Source organism: Cololabis saira, chromosome 7, assembly GCF_033807715.1.
Source record: "Cololabis saira isolate AMF1-May2022 chromosome 7, fColSai1.1, whole genome shotgun sequence".
Taxonomy (NCBI): Eukaryota; Metazoa; Chordata; class Actinopteri; order Beloniformes; family Belonidae; genus Cololabis; species Cololabis saira.
In genome coordinates this window covers 35195311-35223304 of record NC_084593.1, presented here as the reverse complement: position 1 = coordinate 35223304, position 27994 = coordinate 35195311, and the positions used below count along the sequence as shown (strand labels likewise).

General features: G+C 41.1%; 2 protein-coding genes across 3 annotated transcripts; one reads left to right on the top strand and one right to left on the bottom strand.

The window, feature by feature from the left end:
- Positions 1–13: 13 nt before the first annotated feature.
- Positions 14–22003, bottom strand: micu3b (mitochondrial calcium uptake family, member 3b). Of its 2 annotated transcripts, XM_061725730.1 has the most exons (15): positions 21774–22003; positions 18989–19130; positions 16785–16816; positions 16558–16636; positions 13384–13431; positions 13202–13284; positions 13044–13115; positions 11093–11134; positions 8665–8760; positions 6679–6767; positions 6312–6483; positions 5088–5196; positions 3351–3508; positions 2849–2917; positions 14–978 (listed from the first exon to the last, which is right to left on the bottom strand). In XM_061725730.1, the coding sequence occupies exons 1-14, from the start codon at positions 21981–21983 to the stop codon at positions 2849–2851; spliced, it is 1401 nt and encodes a 466-aa protein (XP_061581714.1). In that variant the 5' UTR covers positions 21984–22003; the 3' UTR covers positions 14–978. The 2 variants fall into 2 exon arrangements, with proteins under 2 accessions (XP_061581714.1, XP_061581715.1); XM_061725731.1 differs by lacking the exon at positions 8665–8760 and having other exon boundaries at positions 15–978.
- Positions 22004–24829: 2826 nt separating this feature from the next.
- Positions 24830–27108, top strand: fgf20b (fibroblast growth factor 20b). Its single transcript, XM_061726364.1, has 3 exons — positions 24830–25436; positions 25669–25772; positions 25929–27108. The coding sequence occupies exons 1-3, from the start codon at positions 25151–25153 to the stop codon at positions 26172–26174; spliced, it is 636 nt and encodes a 211-aa protein (XP_061582348.1). The 5' UTR covers positions 24830–25150; the 3' UTR covers positions 26175–27108.
- Positions 27109–27994: the final 886 nt, after the last annotated feature.

Here is a 27994-nt window from a genome sequence, read left to right as displayed (position 1 = left end):
AAATAATTCATTGTTTTAGCATTTATTACTTTTTAAATGCATGCACGTAACAGTCAAAGCCTGATTTAAAAAGAGGGATGTAGACTAAATGCACTTCTTTGGTCTGTTTTTATATTACACACCTCCACACAAAGCCAGAATGGATGTAAAATGAGTCTTTAAGAATCAGTAACATACAAAAACAGTAAGTTCCTCTTTATACATCCTTGTTTGTTTTCTTATAGTAACAGTCTGAGTATCCCAAGACAAGCATATGGCTTCAGTATCCTGGATGTTTAATCATAAAGAGGTGTAGTCCCTGTCAGTGGCATAATAGCACTTTTTATTTGTAGCCAAGAAATGATTAACTCCGTTAGCTGCCGGTGGTTGAAGAGTGAAAAAACAACCTCAGAGTGTGCGAGTGCGTTCAGGCCTGCTGCCTCCAGAGGACTTGAGCTGCAGCGCGCTGGAGGAAGCGAGGAAATAAAGGGAGGAGGGCAGGGGAGCTGCTGGTCGGAGCTGATCTGTGCAGAGGCAGACAGAAGGTCAAAGCCAGAGCTCTCTGCCACCGAACAGTCAGGCTCGGGACAAGAACAAGACGAGCTGGCAGAGCAGCAAAAACACCACCCTGCAGTTTCAGACATGACAGTTAGCGGAAAATATTCAATAGCTCCTTAAATAAGCAAATATACTCAAATTAAATTATTTGTAAGTAAATAAGCAAGAGTTACTAATAAATTACTGCTCCTTAAAAGCAATTACATGAGCTAATCAGTGCGATGCAGAGTCCAGTTTCACAGAGTGTGTAGATTTTGTTGGTTCACCACATGTCGCTCAGGACCATATGCTCGCTGCAGCCTATTTCTGCAGGATCCTGTTATTCTGAAACCTCAGAGAAAGCAATCTAAGATGCTGCAGCATGCAGAAACCCTTCCGCCCTGATAGAAGAGAGACGGCTGATGCAGACCGCCGAACATGCGCCGCCGCTGGGATCTTCACCTGATGACACAACAGAAAGAGAACAATAACTCCAACCGGCTGCAGCATGGCGTCGGTTTCAGCATGAAAACAACTCTCCCAGCTGATCAGTTGTGTACGTTAATAGTACTGTTTTCAGTTTCAGTTTTACAGAAAAGCTGTGCGGGTGCACAGAAGACGTGCATCACATCAGGCACTACTTTGCATGAATTCCAAGAAGGGAAATGTTACCACCGTACTCTGTCAGGATCAAAAATCCCATTACATTTATAACATTTTATATCAGCTGACAGAAAAAATTAAATCAGAAAAATACTCTCAATATGTATGAAAAATGTCATGCTTGTCATATTTCTATATTTGACATACTCCATTGTGTCTGGAGCGTAAACATGAATATGACTATTCATGATGTATATATCTTTATTTTCATCCTTTAATTCATTTTTTCTCTTGATACTGACGCACTTAATGATTTTATGATGTCTTAGTTGCAAATCTTTACTCCGTTTTTCCTACTGTACCAGTGTGCCTTTTGGAAAGGTCTCCTTTAAAAGTGGGGGTGGGGAGACCCGGCATGACCCTGTATTGTGTCTGTGTCTCTCCTTTCTCTGTTCTTCATTCTCTCTGTCTGTTTTCTCTTTTCCTGCTCTGCCCAGTCTGGTCTTCAGCAGGAGGGTTCCACCTTATGATCCAGGTCCTGGTCCAGGTTTCTTCCCTCCTAAAGAGGAGTTTTTCCTTGCCACTGTTTGGCTTAAGGTTTTTCTTGCACTAAGGGAGTTTTTACCTGCCATTGTTTATGTAATAATTGCTCGGGGGTCATGTTCTGGGTCTCTGGAAATATCCTGGAGACAACGTCTGTTGTAATAGACGCTATATAAATAAAATTTAATTGAATTGTGAGACAGAGGAACGAAAACAATGTGGATTAAAAAAGGAAAAAAAGCCTAAAGCATGTCATCTGGAAACCTGAATATGTTATAAATGATCTAATTAAATGTAAATTGATTTGCATGAATGCATCAAGTCCAGAGGAAAAAACATACAACCTAAATCATTAAGAGTTATTGTCATTTTTACCTGTATTGTCTTGCTTTATACTTTTCTGCACCTGTATAACTTTAACCCACAGTCCATGCACATAGTTAAACCTGAAAGCCGCATTTAAAGCAAACAATTACTTCAGGGCCTTCAGAGGGACCAGGAGGTGTTATCTTTATCTCAGGAACTAGAACTTTATCTTCTCATGATCTCAGTAAGGAAGTGAAGACGCTTTATTTTTACTTTTTTTTTGCTGTTCTCACCACTAACGTTACATTCATGCCCCACAATATCACAAGAGGAGCTCAGTGAAGTCACAAGTCCTCTCTGCTTCTTGATCTTGGTCAATACCTTATGATTTGGATGAGAAACATTGTTTTTTCTCTCCTTTCCTTTTTCTCACAATTTTGCAGAAGTGTTTAAAAAGAGGGGCCAAAAAGGCACAGAAACCAAGCTGTGTCCCAGTGGTTTTTTCTTTCTTCTCTTTTCTTTTTTTTTTTTTTTTAAATCAAGGATAATTATTAAGCCCTGTCCTGAGAAGTGCATTTCCTTTGAACCATTTATACAGCTTTAAACCGCACTGCTCACTGCTCATGTATGCACAGCTAAGCCGGTATCCGGTGGCAGTTGTTCAGGCGTTAATATTACAGTGTAACCTAATGCTTCAGGCGAGGAGAGCAAGGGCCTCCGGCACATCTCAGAAGACTGACTTTATGCTTCTGCAGAGAGCCTAAGAGAATATTTTGGGAACTATTGAATACAAAACATCCTTTTACTTTTTACCGTCACTGTGGACATTTAAAACATTTTCATTGGTCTGTTCATGCTGGCGCTGTGACAAAAGGCTTACTTATTTTCCCGAAAGCTCCCTCTTCATGCAGGACTTGAAAGAGATGGACTTTTCCTCCATTCTGACACCCTGAAAGTGTTTGAGAGAGCATGAGGAAGCAGATTCAAGGAAACTCATTTTCATTATGAACGCTAGAGGGCAGTGTAACACAATCTGCTAAATCCCGACCCAACTACAACACTGAAGTGTTTCCGTGGCAAACAGTGCCAGGAGTGTAATTAAGACATGATGATATGGAGGTATTTTAGTATGCAACTACCTAAAGAAAAAGAAACATAATTAGTCCATAATCAAAGCAGGGACAACATGTTTTGTCACTAATAGCTGCTTGAGTAGGCCAAATAGTTGCAAAGTACTATTTTGAAGTTTAATATGTACATCGGCGCTCAGCATCAGGCAATATTTGTCTCTTTTCCTGTATCTTTGTGTCCAGAAAAGACTTAAAGGATGCTGACCTCCTCCCTCCCCCATAGACCCCTCAGTAGCAGAAGAGAGGCCTCACCCTGTTGCCGCGGTGCAGCCGCTCCTTCATCACACCGATAAACTCCTTGTAGCTGAGTCTATCGTCGTGATCTTCATCGAAAATCTTGAAGACAGTGTTGACCAAGTGGTGGGTCAACTTGATCCCCGTGGCCACGTAGACCGCACGAGCAAACTCCTCTGAGGGGAGAAGGCAGGGAAACCTGAGACCAACAACATCTACACCTCCAAGGAGAGGACATATTTGATCTGTGATTGTTAAAAAAAATGCTTTGAACATGAAAACATTTAAAGACATTTGAAATCTCCTCACTTTACACTCAATTCCTGAATCACTGAGATCATGAAGCCCCAACTTTGAAAGAAGGCAGCAAAATCCTCATCTAAAGTGACAAACCTGCATCATGCAAATGAAATGAACGTGTTTCTGGAGCCCTTTTAAATGAGAACTTATACTATAAATGAACCCTGAAAAACTGCAGAGATGAACGTGCCTGATGTAAAGATGTGGGACACAAGCACAGGTGGATACGTTGTCCTCTTCAAGCTGCAGACACAGATCTTCCTACCGGTTAAATGACTGTCAGCTTGTAAAACGAACTTTATCAAATATTATTATTAGTGGAAGTCAGGGAGGTTTGTTTTACACGAGGGACAAAAGTATGACGATAAAAACACCTGTGTAGTCTCTTGAAGAACCTCCAACGGTCACGATTGAATCATGCACCTGCAGGTTTGGAGTATAGTGACTGGATTAGCAGGATTAGCTACAGAGTCCCGACATTGATCATTTTGCACAACCTCACCAATTAAGTCCTGGAGTTACATTAAAAGAAACAAATAAAACAATATCCTTGTTTGTTTATTTGTGGAGTAAAATGATCTTGTATTACATATCTGACCTCTGAATGGCAACAGTGTGTGAAACTGCTGTCAGACTCTGCCGTGACCTTCTGCTGTGTCAGTGAGGATAAACTTTTCTAGTAACTGTTGATCCGTCTTTGGTCTAAAAATCCCTCTGCGGTGATGTCTGCTGCAGCTCCGTATCGCCGCTGATGTGCCACAGTCCTCTAAAGCAACATGCAGTCGTTATGAGACGACCGCAATGGGAGTTCAAAGCCACTTCAGGTCTTTTTGATGGGAGTTACCGAGAGCTAGGTGACACCTCCTAAAAGTAATCAAATATTTCTTAAAATGACAGAAACTCTACATTTTAACATGGAAAAGACTCTATAAAATCTATAAAACAGACCTTTATTTCCTTATTAAATAAAGGTCTGCTTATAATAGTTTTTTTCATAATTGTTTGATTGGGTTGTCTTTATCTACATATTATCCATGTATGTTCATATTTATTCATATTTATGTTGCAATACAAAAAGGACTTTCCAATAATGCTGCATACATAGGCGTATTTGTGTAATCGTTTGTTGTTATGTCACATGCTCGCGTACAAACATGTTGTGAAGACGCAGAATTAGTAACATACAAGGCCAAAACTTTCCTTTCAGTTGACGTGTTCAGATAAGGCTTGCCCACAATAATCAGAGAATTAAAGTATTTCCCTCCACTTTAGAATGGGAACAGCCTAGTTTTGTGTCTAAACAACTGAACCCTTGATGCCCAATACAAAGTAGCATGGACACACTTTCTGGGTAAATTACAAACTGCTTTATACAACCATTCTCTGTTGTAGAAATGAGTGTAAAGCATAAGAAGCTCCTGTGAACCAGGCTTTACAACCTGCATGAGACTTTACCTTGACCAATAGAGCGGTTGGCGAAGTTGTACATTTGCATGGCGATAGCAAAATCCTCCAGGTTGTTAAGGAACTGAAAGAAGGACCTGAACTCCTCAAAGGTGATTCCCTGAAAAAGGAAAAAAAAAAAGCATTGCTTTTATTTGTAAATGTGATCTTGTGCAGCCAAACAAGCTGCATCAACGTGTCAGCACTCCAGCCAGGGACGGTGCTAAGATTCACACAATACTTAATCTGGCTCCTTTCATCTCGCCAGGAATCTTTTAGTGTGTGTGGGAGCTTGAAGGCATCAGGTAGGTAGCACACCCAAACAGACAAAGTATACATTGCTGGATTTTCCCTGTGCAGTATGGACACGCTGAGCTGTCAGCGGCGGGGGGAGGATTGTAGCTTTTGAGAAGAGGTCAGGCGGCTTGCAGACTTTTCTAAGGCAGATTAACCTGATACTTGAATAAACAAAAACAAAAGTGATGAATCCCCAAACATCTCAGGCTTGGCTGATGACTCAAACACTGAGCCCATTGATGTCCACTCAAGCATCCTGCCGCTACTAGCTGTTTCTCTTGCTGGAGGCCCCGTCCAACAGACAACACACACAGGCTTACAAATGGAGTAATGACTAATCTGTGACGCTTTGCTGTTTTAACAATGCGAGGGCCATAAAATATCGCTTAGCGTAATGATGAGACCCACTTGATTATCAATGGACATCTAGCAACAGGCTACTCGAGGCGGCTGAGGAGCTGCTGGCACCTTTTCATGCGGGTCAGCGTGCCAAGAGGAGAAGCAAATTAAAGATGAAATTCAAGCTGCCTCACTCAGCAGCTAATCTGGAGAGCAACATCAAAAGGAACGAGTGTAAAATGCTCTCAAAGAGCCACCAAACCAAACCTTTACGGCCTATTCCGGACTGAAAACTACATGTCGGTCCGCGAAACTGTAAACTTTGTTTTTGTAGGAAAATCTAGTGCTCGGGGAGCTTCTTTTGGGGATCCCAGCAAAAGGTTGCACGCTTCGGGAACCCCTTCAGACTGTGAGGTTGATGAGCAATTAACCATTTCTAAACTGTTCAAGCTGCATGAAACAAATACATTAAAATACAATTCAATAATTTAACAATAACTGCCTTTTGTTTTGTTGTTTGATTTTTTTTTTAATGAATGAATCCATCTTGGACGCTGGTAAAAGGCAACAAGTGACAACAATCTGAAGGGAAAGGTGCACCTTTTCATCTGGAATGCTGTGACGCACGTTCTCCAAATACCCGCTGACGTCGTCCACGTTCGTGTAGCGGAGGAGAATGTGAGCAAAGTCTTCCTCACTGATGGTGGACATGCCTTTGGAGTAGGAGAGGAACTCTATCTCAAGCACCTCCGTCTGCAGGTTGTCCATGAACCTGGAGGGGCGAGACAGACAGCAGGAGTTGCTGCCACCAGCGTCTGACGTCCTCACTAGACCATTAACATGTTTGGTTGTTGAAGCTCGGCGTGGTGTTATAGTGACCATGGTGGACCATAGTGGCTTCATTACAGAGAAGAAGGTCATTCTGTCAGGGATACTGACGCAGGAGAAAGAGGGTTTCTTAACTCACCTGTAAAAATCTTCAAATTTCAACTCAGCTTTGCCTTTTTTTCCAAAGAAATGCACCAGCAGCGTTGTTTCTGTTTTCTCATCCGCTTGCTGTGAGAGAGAAGAAAAGCAGGTGACGATCTCACACAACTTTAGATATCCGGCCCTGGCAAGAAGTATTCTTGATTAAATCAAACTTTTGAGATGTCATATCGAACATTCTGTCACATTTATTACCCCTATAATAACGGGTTATACATCAGAAAAGTCATTTAGGATTTGTATTATGCCCTTAAATCAGAAAATGTTGGGATTTGGAAAATAAATAAATAAAAAGCAGCGATTTTTTTCCCACATTTCCTTCATCTTGTATTTCTTTGGAAAACATCATGAACCCAAGCCAGCTTCATTGATCAGCTCCGTTGCTTTTCTTAATTTACAACCATTTTCTGCAGTTATGCAACAGATTTAAAATAATACAGTTGCTGTGGGGTCAATTCAGTGCTAAAAAGGATATGAAAAGTAAACTAATGGTGTTGTCTTAAGCAGGTGAAATAATAGCAATGAAGATTTACGATAAAAGCAGCATCCATTAAAGACTGAGTCTACGAGTTTCCACTGTATCAGCAAATGCATGAGAAAATCATTGAAATGTATGTAAGCAATGTTCGGAGGGGATCAGCATATTTCTCCTGCAGCGGTGCAATAATATTAAACAATTCAAGCATGGAAATGGACTGTATTCATGCTGCTTTTCTATCACTTCTACACGGACCACATTCCCCTCACACGTCCATACAACTCCCTCTTCGTGTATCGAGATCGACACCCGTCACATCACAAGGCTAGGTGGGGGTGTTGCTAACACGTGAAGCCAGGAATCTAACCATCCACTTTCTAACTGGCGATACGATGCTCTACCTGCCGAGGAATATGGAGCTAAGCTGATTCACCCCTGACCTCCGATCCTTCAGACAGCGCTGCATCAAGAAGTGTCATTCATCAATAGCTGTAAATCTTGTAAATCAACTTAAGGCTTTATTGTGCAGAGGAGAAGTTCTATGTGAACCTGTTAACCTTCTCCAGAGGTGCCGTCAGCATCTTAGAGCTTGGAGACCAATGTGATGGATCCTCACACAGTGGGAACATTAATTTTACTTTACTTTGAAAGCGGCTGGACAGGAAATGGGCAGAGAAGAAGGGGGGGTGCAGTAAAGAGCAGCAGGCATTCGAATGGTGCGCCCGCTCAACCCACTAAGCTATCCGGAGCCCCGGAAACATTAGTTTTGGTCCCACTAATCAATCTTCTAGATCTTTTTGTGGGAGAAATGGGCACCGTGTGCTCTGGACCAAAGATGAAAAGGACCCTCCAGACTGTTCTCAGCAATAAAAACCAGGCTCCTGTATCGGTGTCACTTGGCAAACCTCATTTACGCCCCTGTGATGGCAGCGTTAATGCAGAAAAGCACATTCAGATTTTAGAACCACATATGCTGACTTCATGTCATCTTCTTTAAACATTATAAGGGCCTGGCTGAGGAGGGAGACTGATATCTTGAGCTCATTCTGTCTGCTGGGAAATAAAAGTCAAACTATAGTTTGAAATAATCACTGCAGGTTGTTTTTGTGTGTGTGAGTGTGTGTTTTGCCTTGTTCTCAACTTTTGATTGGGGGTTGTGCAGATGTAAGTAGCCATACATAGCTTCTGGAGCTACTTAGAGTTAATGATTGATTCTTCAGAAAACAATCACTGGGCTGATATTTTCTCATTTCTGCATGACCCGAACACATGCCATGCAACAGAATCATTAAACATGCTACACCTCTTGTTCTAGCTGGAGGAAACATTAACCTGCTCTGTAATCTTCAACTTTACTAACAAGATACACATAAGATCAAGCTGCAATGTGCTCCCTGACACAGAAACGCAACATAACACTCAGATGACACGTACATGTGTCTTGTATGATCATTTAAGGAAGAAGCATCTTAAAGAGCACCTGGCTACCTCAGTGACATCAAAAAACAGAACTTGACTCGTGCCGCGTCTGAGGGCGTCCCACATGCCCCGCGCCGCCACATGCTGACCGTCATGTTTAAGCACCTGTGGCAGCAGTTGAAGCACAGCAGTTAGTTGACAAAATACATCCCATACTTGTTAGCATTATAAAGATGAATGATTAAAAAGTGCAAAAAAAATGATCATCAGAAGCATTGAGACAGCAGAGAGCTGGAGAATTACACAAGTGTGCAAAATGACACAAAGGACAAAGGTTTGCATGCAGCAACGCTGCAGGGGCTGACACCGGTGCATCGCTGATATGAGCCTGCTCTGCAGCCAAGCATGCAGCGTCTTGGCAACACGTTGCTTTAACATAGTTAACACATGTCCAAAGGAGACCCGAAGGAGGGCATGTGTCAGCTCAGCTATGTAACTCAACCCAACCACATGTCATCATTTGATGCTAAGCTGCAAAGTAAATGCAGGTTATCTAACGGTGTCCATCTGCAGTACAGTTGTGGGAAAAGTACAGATGTTAATTCGATACACTTTGTCGACCACGTTTGGCCTTTTCTCCGCGTCACACGTGGTGTTGCGTGTTGTCTGGAGGCCAGAGGACACTATTTTATGTCCATGAAGTAGGGCTGGGCGATATATCGAGATTTTAATATATATCGATATATTTTCAAACGCGATATGGTACGAGACAATATCGTTTATATTGAAAAAAAATAAAAAAATAAAGATTTTATGATTTTGATATAGCTTATTCTGTGACAAATTGACTTGAATGTTTTATTTGAGATTTGCAGAAATGTTTTGTTATTTGCACAACTGTCAACCTCAGTGGAAAAGTCTGCCTGTTACTGTTTCTACATTGTATTAATTACACAGTGTATTTTAATTTAATTGTTCTGCAGGAAAGGGATATTTGTTTTATTTTATTCAAGAAGCATTTTTATTCTATATATGCAGGCAGTTTATTTTTATTTCATTTGTTTTATACATTTTGATATTGTGCAGACCTCTGTTAACAAAGGAACCTGTGTGACATTTGGCACGAGGCTTTGTATTAAAACTGACTGTTTTTTTAAGGGTTCTCCTCAGAAAAAAATGAAGCTAACAGAGATGCTATGCTATAATGCTTTGGGGGAAACCCCAATTATGGCACAGAAAAAATATCGATATATATCGAGTATCGCCATTTAGCTAGAAAATATCGAGATATGACTTTTGGTCCATATCGCCCAGCCCTACCATGAAGTCATGCTAGTCATCTGAAAATAACCATTCAATATTCTTATCGTTACACTTTACACTCTTAGCGCTCGCTGTGGCGGTAGGAGTCATACAGTCGTGCTCACCGGAAAGATCAGAGGAAATATTGCCAAGTGGAGTAAAAAAAAAAAAAAACAATGATTATGAACCAAAGCATGTCGGTGCCATTTGTTTTTCATCATTTATTGTGCGTCTGACATGAACTCACTCAAAGGCAACGTGAGCGCACAAGCAACCAGAAACCGCTGCTGCTGACACTTGAACGCTTGCTTAATTACATAATAAATAATATTTATTCATCCTATTTAGATTTCCATCTCTCCGGCCTGGGGGGTTATACGAGACAGACGACTAAACCGCTCCTAACTGCGCCTCATCACTTTTTACCAGAGGTGGAGATTTATGGGACAATCCCACAACTAATTAAGCAACAACTCTTCAATGAACCGTGCTGCTCCCATCTCCTCCCATGAAAAGATCTTGACGCTCTTGTAATTAGTATACGCTGGGGAAAAGCCCAACCGCAGCGGCAAAGACATGCCCGTCGTAGTGTGAGTTCTTTGAAAAAAAGAAACAGACTTTTTGAACCTCGTGCAACAAAAGCAACCAAAAGGTAAAGTCTTCAAATTGTGCACATGAAAATATTGACCTGTCTGTCTGTTCGCTGCAGCCTCGTCGGTGAGTGTTGAGTGGCTTCGCACAAAGCTGTCTGACTGGCACCTTCATGGTCAAACCCATCTGAAAAGGTAACCTGAGGCCAAATACCACTCCCCGAGAAACTGTAAAAATAAAACATGTGGGTCTGGGCAAAAACATTGTCAGTCTTCTGGTTAAGAGCTTTTTTTGAAGTGGAATCTTTGGCCCAAAGCTGTCAAAAAAGTGAGTGCATAAATCATCTGCGTTGCCTCCTCCTGTACAACCGCACCGACGCACAGACGGCATGTCAGATTACATTGAAGCAGAGAGTGATGTGTTTCAATTTCAGCAAATGTGAGAGAGGTTATCGGGTGTTAACAGAGACAAATGCGGGTGGTGTCAGCCCCTGAGATACAAGTATCTCTCCTTTGCTCGCTCAAGTTAGGAAGACGACATTCTCAAAACACATGCAGCAACCAGAACGGCTCCTTTCCCTTCGGGGAGGAAGAACAATACGTACAGTGTGTGGCTGGGACTTGAGATGACCGTAGAGCTCCAGGTTCTGAAATGCAAAAAGAGAGAAAACAGACATGCCGCTGAGAACTCATTCATTATTCACACAAAGTGTTTCAGAGAAGAAGACGGTTGCAAATGAGTTTACAAAGACATCAAGTTTATATGCCATGATTTGACTGGTGATCCGAGATTAGTTCTGCTCTTCTTAAGCCTTTCGAATCTTCCCAATGTCGTCTTCTTTAAAAGCATCATTACGTCTCCGAATCTTCGGTGCCTATTCTAATGATCTTTTTGATAGTTATACGGGCGTAAGATGAATTCAAGACTGTCCTGAGATGCTACCATCTGTCCTGGCAGAATAAGCTCCTCCGTGTTGTGTTTGTGCGATAAGACCTCAAAGAGCATCTCTTATCGCTTTGTTCATCCCTGCCTGTTTACATCCACCTGCATGTGCCGTAAGAAGCCCTAAGGAGATGAAAGCTTCAGGCATGTTTTACCCTGCAAGACCGCAATCACCTCCGCACAGTCGGCGCTCTCTAGCATTACTGCAAAGGTTGCAAACACAAGCCTGCAAAGTTTAATCTTGTATTGCAGCTGTATTTGCCTTTTTGGGCTGACGGGGGTAAGCTGAGCAAGCTGGAGACACAACATCAACAAACTCTACCTGCTATATGCATTTTATACCGTACATCAGATTCATGCCTTTTAAAGAGAAGGAGCATCATTGGAGTTAGTTCATAGTAATGTTTCTGTCATGTTAGTGGTGAATCAAGGCCAGGTGTAAACATCAAGCTCAGGTTTTGGCCTCCACCAGCTCCTTGGGGGCCATGTTTAACTTTTTAGCCAGTAATGCTCCATTATATTCACCGTCTGGATCCATCAACCAAAGAGCTGAGGCTAAAAAAGAAAAAAAAAAAATCATCTAGCACCTTCCTTGATAACCATGTCTGCCTCACTCTGCTGCACCCCTCACTTTGTATTTCTTTGTATAATTTGTATAATCTTTTTGTATTTTTTTTTGTATAATTGTCTTGTAAAATTGTAAATAGGTTATTTTTATCTTTATTTTATTTTTTATTTTTATACAGAACTGTCCCTTTTTCTTTTCTTTTCTTTCTCTACCTCAAACTGCTGCACCTTAAATGTTTATTCTGTTTATTCTGTATCATAGAAATTCCACATTTGTTTTATTGTTTATTTTACTACCAAAGAGCGAAATTACCAGAGTCAAATTCCTTGTTGGACAATGTTCGAACCTGGCCAATAAAACTGATTCTTATTCTGATTCTGATTAATATTTGCAATGACCGTGTATGTAAACATATGGGCAAAATGTTGTTAAACCTGGTGGAGAAAGGTAACATGGGAAAAAAGAAACCCATTAAATTCTGGTTGATTTGTATCATCGTCCTGGGTGAAAAACTGCTCTCTTGAAGGCTCATCTGGTTACTTTTGTGTTGTTCAAAAGACCCAGAAACATGAATATTGACAGCACCGTGGTGCTTGTTTCCACTGCAGTCCGTCTTTAAACTAATTAAAGAACTAATAAAGTACGTATTTATAGTTCTGGGTACCGCTTCTAAAAAAAACCCTAAAAAACCAGAAGCTTCAATAATGATTTGTTCATGTTGACGAGACGTGGGACCACAGCGAGCAGCACAAGAGCAGTCTGTTTGTTCCACTGCTATCGGTGAAGTGGTTAACCACTTTTTCCATTAATAAATAGGATTTTTTTTTACCTGCAATCAAACGACACTCACTCAATATTGATCAACCAACATGAACTTGAACTACTGTCCTTGTTGGAGTGATCTTAATGTCTGGGAAAGCTGTAGGACATTAAAAACATAACGTACATATGTACATATCCTAACCCCGAACCCTGACAACATTGCAGAGCATAAGGGCAACAATAGTGAGCACGTTGAACATAATAAAGCCTTATTTTAACTCACCTGCTGGTCCTGTGTTTCAACGTCCTCAGTAGCTTCTTTCTTGGGCTTTTTCTTATGGAAAATCTCCTCCAACTAAGATAGAAAATATATATGAAAATGATTAAAGACAACATTACTGATCAAATTCCTTTAATCACTTCTGAAAATGCATGTCATACCACTAAGAACTCTTTTTTGTCCACCATTTCATTCCCATCTGCATCAATCATGTTGAAAGCGATACGAAAACCTGCATGGGGCTCTGAAATCCAGAAAATGTGATTTTGAATTGGACAGCAAGCTTATAATCTGTTTTAAATTCAAGACACTTTTGTTTGTTTTAGTTCAAATAGATGCTCACTTGTTAAAATGCAGACCAGGAAGAGGTACTCCGTGTAACTGATGACACCTGCAACAAACAGAACAATGTGTCAAGCCGGGAAACAAAAACCAAATGTTCTTTTTTGCACTTAAGAGAGAATCAAATAGCATGAACTAGTCAGTGTTTACAAATGTTCAAAGTCTTGCTGCCGACATGAAGAAGCCGTCCACAGAAACGGGGCACGCCTCCAGACACAGGTAATCTTCTGGTGGTCACTGATAACATCTTAAAAGGTGCCTTTTACTTCATGCTTGGTGTTCCACTCACACAAACACAAGCTTTACAACTGAGCTGACCTATCTGGACACAAACCCAAACAAATTTAAAGCCCATAGCTTCTGATCGTGCTTGGCTAACAAGGTGTAATACATTCTCAAGTGATCTGTCACTGCTGATTCAGGTTTTGTGTGGCGTCCTTTAGCTCTCTTTGTTGTGTGACACGGAGAAGGGAAGAATAAGTGTCAGGAGGCATCTCGGCCGACTCAGGAGGCTTCTCCCTTCTGACTCTGAAAGCATTCCCAAGCTTTTGTTTGCACGGGAAGATAGAGAATCGAGTGCAGATAGTTCTGGGTGACTGCTCTGGGTGTTATGGGAAAAGAACTCAGGTACACGGTTTTCTGAAGGAAGAGATTTCCAGAAGGAAGAACACCCAAGGGAAGAAGTAAGACTATCACGCAAAAATTACATTTTTGACAAGTTTTGGGGCGTTTTTTTTTCCCACTGGAAGTTGGAGTTTTCCTGCTAATAAGGTGATAAAAAGGCAATTTAAACACCTGTACAAACTTTGGTGTGAAAGGGAGTTAGAGAGTGATGCGATGAAGCAACGTTCTTCTCAAAATGTGTCTGACCTGCTCCTGCAGTGTCAACAGATCTTTACCTTCAAAGCTTTTAAAGCTTAGATGGCTTGAAAAGAGAAAAAAAAAATCTTTTAGGATTCCAGCAACGTCTCAGCAATACCACACACCTTTACTCCTGCAGAAACCCCCGCCCCCACCCCACCGCCACCACCTCCAACCTGCAGCTCAGCCCCTGAGCTCAAGTAGATGTTGTTAGACAATACAAAGAATTCCACAGAAACACTTCATACGGAGTGGCAGTCCCGTCCCGGAGATGTAATCCAATGCCCTTCTCCGGCTTCATAATGTCCATGGTGATAGGGGGGTGGGGGGGGGGGGGGGGTGACCAGTAGGACATGCCTCGACATAACAGGGTTCAAACAGCTCCCTCATTCTATAAAGCAACGCTTTGTTCACAGATCAATCCTGTCCTTTTTTTCCCCTGACAAAGCTGCAGCATTTAACAGCAGGATTAAAAGCCCCAAATCCCACCACTGGCACTTAACTAAAGCAACAGAGAAGAGAGCAGAACGGTGAGACCTGATGCGGAGCTGGCTCGTCCTCCACTGAGTGGGGAGTGTGTGCGAGCCCAGGGGGGGACTTTAAAAAAGGGTTTCACTCGTACTCGCAGCGTTAGTGTGGGTTCATGCAAAGTCACTATGAACTGAGGCTGGCAGGGATTTCACAACCCGCATGAAGTGAAATCAGATTCTTTTTTTGAAACATCTGTGAAGGCTCCTCATGTGCTCGCTGCAGGACTCAGACGCTGTGTGTGATTGTGTGATACCAGTTCTTTTATTTGGTTTATTAAATGCGCTAGAAGTATTTATTTGAAAGTGGTGGACAGACAGAGGAGAAATGCCAGAGAAAAGGGGAGCAACTTGCAACTCAGAGCTTCAGGCCCAGACTCAAACGTGGACTCACTGTAAGAAGGAGCTTCAGCTTCTGTTCACCAGCTCCTGCTCAATTAGTTCACCCACCAAGCAGTTTTTAACATCTGTTGTACTAAATCAAACTGAAACACTTTTAAATCCCAAAATTAATACTTTTAGGAGCTTTTAGGCAAGGCAGAGAAAGGCAAGTTTATTTGTGTAGCACAATTCAATAACAAGGTGATTCAAAATGCTTTACAGAGACCTTAAAATCCCATAGTAGAACATTTAAAAAAGGAGTATATTTTACATTTTAACAAAAATAAATAAAGAAAAAAGAGTGATTAAAACATGATCAAGTTTTGCAACTCAGCTGAGAACAGGTGCCTTCAATCTGGACTTAAAGGGACCTATTATGGCATCTAATACCTATTTTAAACAGGCCTTGAATGTCTTAAAAACAAGCTTTTGATTTTTTTTGCTAAATAAATTAGAAATTCAGTCTCTGAGCCATGTCTTTATCATCCCATTCTCTAACCTCATTATCTATGCAGGATTCTGAGTGGGCGGGGCTATGATAATGATGCACTGTGCTGATTGGCTGCCTGAATGAAGCGTAGAAAATGGCATAAGCTCCGGCCGGCGGAGTTGTTGTTGTTCCTGCCAGAGTTAGTTGTGGGCGTGGTTTCACGCATCGGAGGCCAAGCTATGTAAATCACGCCCATCGTTACGTAACGACGGGAGCAGAATCTGAACGGCTCGTAGAAGTCACATCACACTGGATGGATCATCCGGGCGGCTGTACAGACACTGCAGAATTTGGTTGCTTTCCTCCTTCTCTGAGCTGGCAGGCTGAGGGGAAACCACTTTATATATGTTAAAGCAAGAGAAAACCTGTTTTTCATAATAGGTCCCCTTTAACAAGAATAAAGTCCTGAATTCTTTCTTTTGTTATACCACAAACATGTGGGAGTTTGTTGATTTATTCAATTATTTAAAGTGGTTTTAGTAATTATGTTTGCCAGTGGACTTTTCAATTGGAAAAAATTTATTTTTATTTCACACGTTCCTTTTTCTCTAGAAATAAAAACAATTCTTAAATGTCTGAGTTCTAAATAACCTTTGCTTTCAGGGTTGTTTTACCATCTAATTTGTTTCCATTCACTTATTTTTTTAGCATTTATTATTTGAAAAACAAGTAAAGATTGTTCTGTATTTAATCAGTAAACCATTCCCCTTCATGAAAATATCATCTTTGACGTGTAACCAGACTGATGGAGTGATAAGATAGCATTTACAGCTCACACCTTCTGGACTGGATCAGGGACGACACATGGCAGAGAGAAAAACACTCTGAATGACACATGAAAGAGCTTTCAAATGACAGCTTTTAACAATGTGCAAACTCACATTCTAGGCATTTGTGTGTCAAGTAGGATCTTTACCTCGCTCACGAAGATTTCTAAACAAATTAGATGATCCTTTCCCAACAGGTGGAGTATCAGACAGAATCTTGTCTAATTCCTGCAAAAATAAAAGAAAATCCCAAGTCATTCATTCTTTTCTAAATCCTGAGTAATCACAGAGTAATGTCGTGTTTGCGAGCTTTACAGTAATTACAGTGGTTTTAAACAGATGAGTAGGAACAGAAAATGCTTCAGAGACAACTCACTTTTTTTGTCAGGCTCTTCCCTCCTTTTTTACCTAAACAAAACAAGACTTACAGTTAATGTCTGACTTATGAAAGCCTGTTATGAGGAATTCTGTGTCAGCAAGACGGAGCAGGGAAGCAAAAGTGAAAACAGGTGTTTATGTGGACAGAAATATAAGCTGCGTATTAACATGAACACATTCCAGTGGCCTATAAAGCAGAAGATAACAGGAACGTGTCGTAAAAGAAAAACTGGCTCGGAAATCACACTGATAACAGAGACAAACCTGCACTGACACATTTTAAAGCCTGCGTCTGGGATTTTGATGGCCGTGCCATGGTTCACTCACCAACGACGGGAGAAAGAGGGAGACGCTAACCTCACTGCAGGTATATGTGACGCTTTCAATTGATGTTTCAAAGCCAGCAAATCCTATGAATCCCATTTGAATCGTTCACATGGCAGCACAACCAGGTCTTCTGTCAAATAATTCACTTCTCAATGACTCTTCTAGTCCCTACACATTTCTGCCTCTCTAAACCTCAAGGGGAACATCATATCTTACTCCCTTTACAACCACAATATAACCATAAAACACCATAATCACCATTTTGCAACAAATTAGAATTAGCACCTACAGAATAATGATACTTGATGTCTTAGTGCGTGTTGTTTGTTCAGTAGTGAAGCGTCATTACAGCTGGCCACATACCTGACATCACAGACACGATTCTCTTATCACAACGTTTATGGCACCGTGCTAAGTAATTGGGACCGTGTGGGTCTCTGCAAGTTTGTTGCCACATAAATGAGCCATAAAAGTAGGCTTGCTGGTAAAGATGTCTATCTTTATGCAGGTGTTATGACTGAAGCACTTCAAGCCGTGACTTATTGTTCCACGACACTTCACAGGCCCTCAGCTAAAAGCATATTCCAGGAAGTTTTCTGGGTTTTTTGTATTTATTCATTTTAAACAACTATTAAATTGTTACATATATGAATAATTTGAGGATGAAGGGGTGGAGATTTAGCTGATCACTTAACTGATGTCAATTCAGTAAAAGATGGAACCTAGCATCAGTAGTTATTTAAGTAATTTAATTGAACAAACATCAGTCACTGGCCAAATCATAAACTATGGGCTGCTACATTTAATATCCATGATTCATTTTAAAGATGTTTATTTGGCCAGTAAAATAGACAAGTTAATGTCAAGTTTTATTCACAACCAAACGTCGGGGTGTAGAAATAACTGCTCTTTTAATATGCAGGACTTCTTTTGCAGGGGTCTATATTTAACAAGGGATTTGAAGTGCTACAAACACAAATTATGGTAAAACATACAGCAGATGGTTGATATTTTTTTTCTTTTCAGACTGCCCACAAGTTCGCTGATTCAAATTCTAACTCGGCTGCTGAAGAGTAACCCAACAAATCCAGAGTAATCCATTATCATCACAGCGTGTCAGTAAGAGTGCACTCATTGATCTGAATGCTGCTTTAGTTCTTGCTTACAGGTCCTTTTGGTAGTGATTACTTCCACTGTCTCTACATTTATCATTTTAAAGACTGGCCTATTGACTGTTTGATACATAAAAGCCCAAAGAGGAAACAAATGCCTTTAATTGTTCCAAATGTTACTGTGAAGTCATGGCGATAGACAACGTGCAAAAACTATTTAGAGGCTTGAATATTTAATCAGCAATCAAAATGTGTCTTTTCTGGCAAAGGATTACCGTATTTTCTGGACTATAAGCCGCACCTGCATACAAGCCGCATCCGCTCTATTTAAAATTTGCTACATGTACAGAACGATTTTAAACTGTAAATGATGTACATGTTTGTACCTAAATAGATCCTTTCCTAACAGTGTCTTTTAACACGGCAGCAACTTTGCTGATTAAAACGGGACAGAACCAAGAGAAAATAACCGGTATTTATTTATCTATTTATCTGTTTGAAATCTGCTTCTACTTCTATCTGCTAAAGAAGAAGTAGCGTATTCTTCTTTGCATTTATTTTGTCTTAGTTTTGATTCTAATTCCGGTTAAAGCGCCCCGAGTGGTGGAAGAAAAATTTTGTATAAGCTGCATGGTTCAAAACCTATGAAAAAAGTAGTGGCTTATAGTCCAGAAAATACGGTAATTGCTTACACTCAAACACAAAAATCCTTTCTTAATGTTTAAACGTGCGCAGATGTGCTGGATGTTAGAGGAGGACTCACTCTTTGGTTGGGTCAGAGTGACGGACTCAATGAAGTTTAGTGGAGTCATGTAGAGCTGGCCTTCGTACTCCACTGAACTGAACACCCGGAATCTCTTCTCATGGAGCGACATGTGCACCGCACCCACACCAGGGGTGCTCGCCTGGAGGCACACACACAAACACATCATATCAGTGAGAATACTGTCTGAAAGATGATTTTTCTGAAGCTCTTCTTGTCACAAAAAACCTCGTTCACATAGCACAACAAAGGGCCCCATGCTTGGATTCAGTAATGGGGCCGCATGCTATGTCAGGCCTGTTTTTTCATCCCCGCACAGCAGATAATGTCCTTACAACTGCTCAAACCCAGCCAGATCAGAGGGCTGGTTTGGTGAAGACAGAGAAGATCACTCTGTCAGGTGGCACGTTGCCAGGTCCACTGGGCACACAGCAAACACCCGGGGAATGTGTGCCCCCCTCTGCTTAACCATTAAACCCCCTCCCCTCGTCAAATATCAGCCCCTCCGCCAATCCCAAGGGTCTGGTTTCCCGTGTCCCTGGATAGCTCCAGTGTAAGGAAACCAGCCGAGCTGCAATCCCTCCAGCCCACAGGTATCAAATAAGGGATACTTTCTCTGTGTGGGATTAACTCCACACAAGATGTGGTTTACTTGTTCATTAACACACACACGTATTCACAACATTATCTCTACCTCTGTAGATAGTTGAACCTGACAAAATTAAAGAAATATATATAGGGTTGAGTGAGTGAAACAACCAAAGTCGCATTCCTGGCATGTTCATACTTGGCCAATAAAGCTTATTCTACTACTACTACTGCTGTCATTTAGCAGACCCTTTTATCCCAAGCGACTTACATCTGAGAGAATAACACAAGCATAAAATCACATAGGAATATTTATTTATTTTTTTTATTTTTTTATATAAGAAAGCTACATGTACGTGAAGCAGAAGTGCTCCTTAAAGAGCTGAGTCTTTAGCTTGTTCTTATTATTCTAATCTATTCTATTCTATAATACAGTAAAAATATGACAACATTAATTTTAATAAATATGTTACCAGCGAGAAGATATTACACACTTCTTTCCACTCATATCCAGTCTGTCGTCATATTGGCCACTCAACAATGATGATGCAAAATAGTAAAAAGGAAATATTACATTTACAATGTTTATAATTAGATTATGAACAAACTTACACTGCATCTTTAAGTGCAGCACTCCACGGTGGTACATATGGACTCTCCAGGACCTGCACACCTCCAGGACCCTGAAGCGTGCAGGAAAGATTGCAGCAGACCCCTCCCACCCCGGACACAAACTGTTCCAGACTCTTCCCTCTGGCAGGAGGCTGCGGTCCATCAGGACCAAAACCTCACGCCATAAAAACTGTTTTTTCCCGACTGCTGCTGTCCTCATCAACAAGGCCCCGGACTCCCCTCTCCCCCGTCTACCACAGACTGTCCCCCCACCCCGCTCTACGTTACATTAACGTAAAGACTCCAATCCTGACCCTATGCGTTACATTAACGGACATCCTAGGTCACCTTTGCACAGACTCATATCCGGCACTTTAAAACCTCATGCTGTACATTTTCTCTTTTCTCTTTCCATTATATATTTGCTCTTTGTATTGCACCAATCACAACAAATTCCTTGTGTGTGTTTAACAAACTTGGCATTAACCTTATTTCTGATTCTGGTTCTGATGGCAGGTATAGGCAGGCAGTACTCGAGTTGTAAAAAATAATCAGGGGGGATGGTGGATTTTATCATATGGGGACAGATAATTTGTGCTGATTACAAATAATATAATATATTACAAATAATAGCAGTGACCAAAACACCTGCAGAAATACTGCAGGAATGACATAGCAGCAGTTAAATGCAGCCTTCTGTAAGCTTTAAATATCCACTGGGCTTACATCAAATACATCAAAACACAACAATAAAAAACAGTTTTCTGAACTTATCAATATGACTCTGTCCTTCACAGGATAAGTAAAATGGATCACTGCAAAAACTCAAAATCTTAACAAGAATATTTGTCTTATTTCTAGTTAAAATGTCTCATTTTAGTAAAAAAATATCATTACACTTAAAACAAGACTCATCCCTGGAAAAAACAACAATTTTCACCTGTTTCAAGTAGATTTTCACTTGAAATAAGTAGAAAAATCTGCATGTGGAACAAGATTTTTTTGCTTGTAATGAGAAGATAAATCGTGTCCCACTGGCAGATTTTTCTACTTCAAGTGATTTCAAGTGAAAATGTACCTGAAAAAGGTGGAAATTGTCCAATAAGTTATTTTTCTGGAGTTATTTTTCTGGTGATGACTCTAAATGTTGAAATAGCAGTAAAACCACATTCATTGATGAAATGACATAAGGGATGGAAAGGGGGGATGGCAGTTTTACAGGGGGGATGATTTGGACCGTTTTTATTTCAGGGGGGGAAGCCACCATCCCTCATCCCCCCTCAACTCCAGTACTGGGTATAGGTGAGCATGCCATGTCGTTCAGATGTCAATAAAGCATACACGACACAGGATGCACTCAGTAAAGTACCATTTGCACTTAAACGTGCAGCAAATGTAAACAAATCCCTGAGCTATGGCCGCTGTTTCGTCACGTGATATGGGACGACTTTGGTCAGTTTTGCTGTTTCAGCACCAAAAGGTCGCGGAGAGCTCCAGCTCCAGTCACCGACATTAGGCCCGCTTAGAACCGCGACTAAAGGCTGATTTGTGGTCCCGCGTCACACCAACGCAGAGCCTACGGTACCTGTTCTGAGGCGGAGACGGGCGGCAGCGTCTGCCGCAGCAGCCCCGCCGGCCCGCAGCAGTAGTAGGCGGTAGTAGCCGCCCCCGCGGCCCCCGCGGCCGCCGCCAGGACCTGCAGGGCTCTGGTCCTCCGTGCGGGGGTCTGCGGTGTCCCTGCTGCTCTGCAGCCTCTGGCCAGGGAGGAGGAGAGGAACCTGCGCAGCGCTGCCATGGCTGCACTTCTCTCTGCTGTCGCAACACAGAGGGAAAAAAAGAGAAACACTGCTGCTCCGAGCTCGCGAGAAATGTGGCGGGTAATTCAACTGTGGCTCCGGGGATTGGATGACTTCTGCTAGGTAAAGGTGGAGGAACTGCTCACAATTTGGAATATACATGTTTATCACCAATCCCATTCATTCCATTCCATTCACAGAGTTTATTACAAATAATTTAAAAACACAAATTCTGATAACAATCAATTGAGGTTTGTAAAATGGGACTCCACAGAAGCTAACTGTAGCTTATGAATAGGGGCCCATTACACAGCAAAACTAAATTACACATATAACCAGTACTCGAGTAGTAAAAAAAAATCAGGGGGGATGGTGGATTTTATCATATGGGGACAGATAATTTGTGCTGATTACAAATAATATTATATATTACAAATAATAGCACTGACCAAAACACCTGCAGAAATACTGCAGGAATGACATAGCAGCAGTTAAATGCAGCCTTCTGTAAGCTTTAAATATCCACTGGGCTTACATCAAATACATCAAAACACAACAATAAAAGACAGTTTTCTGAACTTATCAATATGCGTCTGTCCTTCACAGGATAAGTAAAATGGATCACTGCAAAAACCCAAAATCTTAACAAGAATATTTGTCTTATTTCTAGTTAAAATGTTTCATTAAAAAAATCTCATACACTTAAAACAAGTCTCGTCACTGGAAAAAACAACAATTTTCACCTGTTTCAAGTAGATTTTCACTTGAAATAAGTAGAAAAATCTGCCAGTCGAACAAATAGTTTTTCTTGTAATGAGAAGATAAATCTTGTTCCACTGGCAGATTTTCCTACTTATTTCATGTGAAAATGTACTTGAAACAGGTGAAAATTGTCAAATAAGTTATTTTTCTGGTGTTATTTTTCTGGTGATGACTCTATATGTTGAAATAGCAGTAAAACCACATTCATTGATGAAATGACATAAGGGATGGAAAGGGGGGATGGCAGTTTTACAGGGGGGACGATTTTTACCGTTTTTATTTCAGGGGGGATGCCATCCCCCCTCATCCCCCCTCAACTCCAGTACTGCATATAATACATATAATAACCTTATAACCTAAAAAAAAAAAAAGAAAAAACACACAATAAAACCCTGAGACCTCCTCAGATTTCCTATCAAAGATAAACATAATTTATTAAGAAGAGACATATTTTAATAACAATTTTTGTTTTAGTCTCTTTTTGAAAATTGAGAGAAATCCAGACTCTTTTATAGCACTATCAATCTCATTCCAAATATTTGGACCTTTACAGGTTACACTGAAACTTGTACATTTCAGTTTCCTTTTCTTTCCCTTTAAAAGTTGTTTTCCCCTTGTGGTGTGTTCATGAGTGGGAGCATAAATGGGAATGAGATGAGTCTAAACACTACATTGTGGAAAATGTTACACTCAGTAAGTTTCAAAAGCTTATATCCATAAAAAAGAGGATAATAATAATAATAATAATAATAATAATAATAATAATAATAATAATAATAATAATAATAATAATAATAATAATAATGATAATAATAATATTATTATTAATAATAATAATAATAATGGGGCAGACTGACGGATCACAGGGAGCATTAAATTTGCTCCATGATATAACTCGGATCACTTTCTTTTGTAAGATCTGTAATTTGTCAACATAACTTGGATATGTATTACACCATAAAACATTACAATAATTTAAATGAGGCTCAAATAGAGACCGGTACAGAGTTAGGAGAGCTTCAAGAGGAAGAAAATGTATCAGCCTATAAAATAAGCCGACATATTTAGATAGTTTCTTTGATAGTTCATCAATATGATGAACTATCAAGTGAATTTGGCTCATTTATGTTCATACGCAGCCCTAGATGTGCTTGCAGGTGTTTTGTTGGACATTTAACAAACGCAAGAGGCAAGGCAAGTTTATTTTTATAGCACAATTCAACAAAAGATAATTCAAAGTGCTTTACATCAACATTAAAAGCAGCAACACAAGATTAAAAAGTAAATAACAACATGAAATAAAATGATAAGAAAAGAGGTAAAATAATAAAAAGCACAAGTTGTTAAAAAATAAGGGCAGTAGAGTACAGCAGGTAAGTATTTAATTTAAGAGTACACTTCAGTAAACAGTAATGTTTTTAGGCCTGATTTAAAGGAGCTGACAGTTGGAGCAGACCTCAGGTCTACAGGAAGTTTGTTCCACCAGTGAGGAGCAGAATAACTGAACGCTGCCTCACCTAAACTCAAAGGAGTTTAAGGGAGTTTAAGATAATTTGAGGCAGTTTAAGGGAGTTTAAGAGATTTTAAGGGTGTTTAAGATAATTTGAGGCAGTTTAAGGGAGTTTAAGAGAGTTTAAGGGTGTTTAAGGGAGTTTAAGAGGGTTTGAGAGTGTTCAGAATAACTGAACGCTGCCTCACCTTGCTTGGTTCTGGTTCTTGGGAACCACAACAAACCAGATCCAGATGAACCTCAGGGGTCTGGGAGCTTCATAGGAACTAACAGATCAACCATGGATTTTGGTCCAAGACCATTCAGTGCTTAGACCAGCAATAAGATTTTAAACACTGGAAGCCAGTGTAGTGATTTCATGACCGGTATAATATGGTCCAGTTTGCTTGTAAGAGCTGTGTAAAGCCCCAGCGCCGACTCTGCCTCCCGTCTCTCTTATATGCTTTGCCTCAGGAGAAGGAAAAAAAAAGCGATCCCTGCCAGGGCACGTCTCTACCGTGGCCGGACCCGCCCACTGTGGTTTTGCACCTGCCTCACCACCTCAAACCATTTGAGCTTAAACCTCCCGGAGCTTCCTTCACCTGCACTCCGGTGTTTTTTATTCCCGCATCAGCGCCCTGGACTGGCGTGCAGCGTGAGCGCAACTTCAGAGCCGCTCCAGCTGATGAGGACGCAGCGGTGAACCCGGGGGGAAAAAGCTGCTGATCTCGGAGATCTGCTGAGTTCCTGGCGAGAGCAATCCGCGGGGAGGTGTGCTAAGTAACGGAGGAAGGGGAAACATGCAGCAGGCGAAGTGACGGGGACCAGGTAGCCGACTTTACGCACCAGCAGCAGCACAGCAGCAGCAGCAGCAGCGCTCCCTCTCACTGAACTTTACGCAGCGCCCTGGACGCGATGGCTGCGGCTGTGTCCCTGGGAGAAGTTGGAGGCGTCATGCACGGCATCGACACTAGCGTGCACCACGGATCCTACGTGTTCCTCGGCCCTCCGGGGGACAGTCCACCCCTGCTGGGGGAGCACCTCCTACCCGGAGACCGGCTCCACCAGAGCACCACGGCGGATTTAATGCATTTAAAAGGGATTAACAGGAGGAGACAGCTGTACTGCAGAACTGGATTTCACCTGGAAATACTTCCGGATGGCACAGTGAAAGGAACTCGGGACGACCACAGCCGATTTGGTAAATACAATAAATTGCTGTCATAATAAAGAAATAATAAAACGTGAAGTGAAAGTGAAGCAAATCCAATTAGGAGGAATGAAAGGAAAAGTATGCATAACAAGAATGATTTATCAAAAATCTAGTTAGTGCTTATGTTTCACAGAGTTGGATTTGGATGTTTGAACCTCTTTGATTGCACCCTTTCATCTTTGTTATAGCCTTGCAGAACAACTGTGCTATTCTTCTGCAGGTATTTTGGAATTCATAAGCATTGCTGTTGGATTGATAAGCATTCGAGGGGTGGACAGCGGGCTTTACCTGGGCATGAACAACAAAGGAGAGTTGTATGGCTCTGTAAGTACCACCATTGCTGATGCATGTTGCCCCCACATCTTCATTTGTGCCCCTTATAATATATAAAAAAATGTGATCAATGTATCTTTTTCTGCCTCTACACACTCAACCAACACCTCTGTTTTACGCTCTGTCCTTTGTTTTTATTTTTCTCAGGAAAAGCTCTCAAGGGAATGTGTCTTCAGGGAGCAGTTTGAGGAGAACTGGTACAACACATACTCATCCAACGTCTACAAACACAGAGACAAAGAGACACGATACTATGTAGCATTGAATAAAGATGGGACACCAAGGGACGGGACAAAATCCAGACCGCACCAAAAATTTACACACTTCCTGCCCAGGCCTGTGGATCCTAACCGCGTACCGAAGCTGCACAGAGATATCCAGGGACACAGCTGAGACACGGAGGGCTCGTGGTCCAGATCAGGAATAGCTTCTATGAGCCCTGGCAGGCAAAGGAAGCAGACAGAGAGAAGAAGGACGCAGGCGGGGACGAGGCCGATGCCGGCTGGTTGACAGCAGCCGGACCGGCAGGGATAAAGGCACCGGGGCCTCTTGTAGGAATGCACGGGGCCATCTCTCAGGGGCCACGAAGACAGAATGCCCCGACATGAGGGGCTCGTTTGTTCCAGGGGCCGCACCACACCGAAAATACCTGGGACACAAACGGGAAGCGGAGCTGCGTGGTCACAGAGCATCCCCTCTGTCGTCTGCTGGACAGAGATACCAGCCGTCATGGAGTGTGTGGGAACCTGTTATATCGTAATATTATACCTGGGTGCTGCATCAGAGAGTTTTAGGTTGTTATAAAGGACTTTGAAGGATTTTTTTTTTTTTTGGTCATACAAGTCAATACCTGTTTGAAAAGAGCAGAGTGTAAACGTTTATTTATTCAATATATATTTATACAATATATTTATTTATTTGAGAATATATTTTTACAGGTAGAACCATACAACATAGAAAGATCATTAGAAACTTTATCAACTGTATAAACACTGTGCCGATATTCCTTTTCGTTGAAAGAAGCTCAGTCATTGATAAACTGTAATCTGACCAAAATATAAGATTCATAAACAAACTTTAAAATACCCCCCACATCTAGTAGGTAGATTTATGTTTCTTATATTCTATCACAATGTGGCTACTGACGTTCATTTTCTAAAAAACATTTTTTGAATACAATTATTTTGTCCAAACTACTGTTACGTGTGTTGTAAAAGGAATCTGAAATCAACAAACTGAGAAAAATAACAATAAATTACTCAAAATTTGATCAAAATGCCTTTTTTTTTCATCTTGTAGGATCAGAGATGGAGCTGTTTTATTTTCTTATTGTGTCAACCTGTGGTCAATGCTCTCACCGAAAAAGCTTTAACAGACTTTGAAAAGATGTGTACTTAAGTGGTTTACTTTACTTTTCAAAGTTTAAACATATAAACCTGCTTACGAGATGAGTGTTGTCTTCTTTTATGGATGCCATTATGCCGACAGACAAATCGTAGACTTGATGCACGCATAAAACTTCAAAGCCTCACGACAACACGATCAGGGCCAAATAAAATCTGACCTTTAGAGGAGGTCCTGCAACTTTAGCAAATGTATAAAAGTAGAGGTCAGAGCGATAAGGATGAAGTAACCCCTGCATTCGGTTTAAGGATAGTTGTTTGAGGTGTCCCATTAAACACGGCGAGTCAAGGCGGCCGGGACATCGTTAAGTGGGCCTTGTTTGCCTTTTTACCCTTAAAAATGTTTAATGGAAGGATTGCTAATCTTTATTTATTCTTGTTTAATTGTTATTATTTTAAAAATGAGACAATAGCAAGCTCGAGTTTGTTGTGATTAGAATCTAAATTCAATCTTGAATTTTTCCAAAGTCAGCCATGAAAGCTCAGTCTGTGATCTCAGTTTGTGTGTGTGTGTGGGAGAGAGAGAGAGAGATAGAGAGACAGTTAGTCAACCCTGCTGCCAAGTCTTTCCTGTCTGCAGCACATACTGTGGGACTTTCCCCCATGCACACCTTGTACATCAACAAGCTCCTGCCGTCGATTAATGACAGCATCCCAGCATGTATTATAACCTGCACACACGTGGACATCCCCTGTCCACCGAGTAAACAGGCCTATTACAACATGAAAGAGGAAAAAAAAAAATCAGATGTTGTCACTGCTTGTCTGCATTTAGCCTCTTAGGAAAGATACAGAAAAAGTGTCACCGCA

What these genes read in the sequence shown, in the direction of transcription:
- micu3b (XM_061725730.1), bottom strand. Translation starts at nt 21,983, where the DNA reads ATGGCAGCGCTGCGCAGGTTCCTCTCCTCCTCCCTGGCCAGAGGCTGC. An exon ending in TCAAGTCCCAGCCACACACT is followed by an intron (nt 8,761 to 11,092) that starts GTACGTATTGTT and finishes CTGCTGCCACAG; the next exon opens with GTGCTTAAACATGACGGTCA. An exon ending in AAATTTGAAGATTTTTACAG is followed by an intron (nt 6,484 to 6,678) that starts GTGAGTTAAGAA and finishes TCGCCCCTCCAG; the next exon opens with GTTCATGGACAACCTGCAGA.
- fgf20b (XM_061726364.1), top strand. Translation starts at nt 25,151, where the DNA reads ATGGCTGCGGCTGTGTCCCTGGGAGAAGTTGGAGGCGTCATGCACGGC. An exon ending in GGACGACCACAGCCGATTTG is followed by an intron (nt 25,437 to 25,668) that starts GTAAATACAATA and finishes ATTCTTCTGCAG; the next exon opens with GTATTTTGGAATTCATAAGC. An exon ending in AAGGAGAGTTGTATGGCTCT is followed by an intron (nt 25,773 to 25,928) that starts GTAAGTACCACC and finishes TATTTTTCTCAG; the next exon opens with GAAAAGCTCTCAAGGGAATG.